Here is a 1,329-nt window from a genome sequence, read left to right on the forward strand (position 1 = left end):
GCGGTGCATTTCCCTCCCCGGCCGCCGCTGCGGCTCTTCACCTCTGGCATTGCTGCCACCGCGACCTTTTTGCAGTGCATTTCCCTCCCCGGCCGCCGCTGCGGCTCTTCTCCTCTGGGCTTGCTGCCACCGCGACCTTTTTGCAGTGCATTTCCCTCCCCGGCCGCCGCTGCGGCTCTTCTCCTCTGGGCTTGCTGCCACCGCGACCTTTTTGCGGTGCATTTCCCTCCCCGGCCGCCGCTGCGGCTCTTCACCTCTGGCATTGCTGCCACCGCGACCTTTTTGCGGTGCATTTCCCTCCCCTGCCGCCGCTGCGGCTCTTCTCCTCTGGCATTGCTGCCACCGCGGCTTTTTCCTTTCCTCTCATCGCTACCGCAAATTGCTGTTCTTGCGGTGCATTTCCCTCCCCTGCCGCCGCTGCGGCTCTTCATCTCTGGCATTGCTGCCACCGCGGCTTTTTCCTCTCATCACCCTTCTGCTTTCAAACCTACCATGCACAAAAGAAAGATGAAAAGGGAGACATCCTTGCTCAAACCATTGTCGTCGCTGGGTTTTGTGGATGGTAGCTAGCGTTATCTAACCAGCCAGCAGCTGCAGCCAGTTATATTGCCTAAATGGGCTACGCTATGCAGCTATCAGCCAGCAGCCAACAACCAGCATCAGCGAGTGTGCGCGTGTCACGGCTGTTGCCGCGCGTGTACAGTCTGTCGTGTTTTCGTTTGTGGTGCCCACAGCCCTGGTTGTGCACAATTGATTTTCATTTGTTTGGGGACTACCTAATTAAGGGGAGGCTACACCTTATTAAATAATAGATGAATAAATAAAGCTGAACCATGATATCTATTTCCGCTTTATTTATTTACTTATTTATTTACTCTGTTTTAAATATCTTATTATAGATTAGTAATGCGCCTCAGCCTAATGAGCTAAGGCGTGCATTAGGGTGCCGGGGTTGTAGAGGTTATGGGTTTTCCCAGGCCTTTGCACCTCCTGTCACCGTATTTTTACTTTTTTCATTATGTAGTCAGCAGCAGCAGCAGCAGCAGCAGCAGCCGGCAGATCAGCAAGCAGCTGCAGCAGTGGCCATGGCCCGGGCCCTTTATCGCCAGGGTTTGCGGCAGCTTCCCTGGTGCCAGGACCCGAATGCAGGGTCGACTGGCTGCCGGGACTCGGGGCGTACGAGTCGTCCGGCCTGCCGGCACCCGCACGCAGGGGCCGGCCGTACTTTTATAACGCCCGTCTCAGGTGGGTGGATGGGTGGGTGGGCGACGTGGGTGTGGGTGTGGTGCGTACTTCGTGATTTGGGTTCAACTAGTGGTCGGGAAAAAG

General features: G+C 55.9%; 1 protein-coding gene across 1 annotated transcript in view; it reads left to right on the forward strand.

The window, feature by feature from the left end:
- Positions 1-1,329, forward strand: part of VOLCADRAFT_98890 (uncharacterized protein) — a gene marked incomplete at both ends in the record, with an annotated part of 7,490 nt that overhangs the window by 3,307 nt on the left and 2,854 nt on the right. Inside the window, one exon of the mRNA XM_002957704.1 lies at positions 1,150-1,245. Within this exon, the coding sequence (XP_002957750.1) occupies positions 1,150-1,245 (96 nt within the window). The remainder of the gene's footprint in view (positions 1-1,149; positions 1,246-1,329) is intronic.

This window comes from Volvox carteri (assembly GCF_000143455.1).
Source record: "Volvox carteri f. nagariensis unplaced genomic scaffold VOLCAscaffold_78, whole genome shotgun sequence".
Taxonomy (NCBI): domain Eukaryota; kingdom Viridiplantae; phylum Chlorophyta; class Chlorophyceae; order Chlamydomonadales; family Volvocaceae; genus Volvox; species Volvox carteri.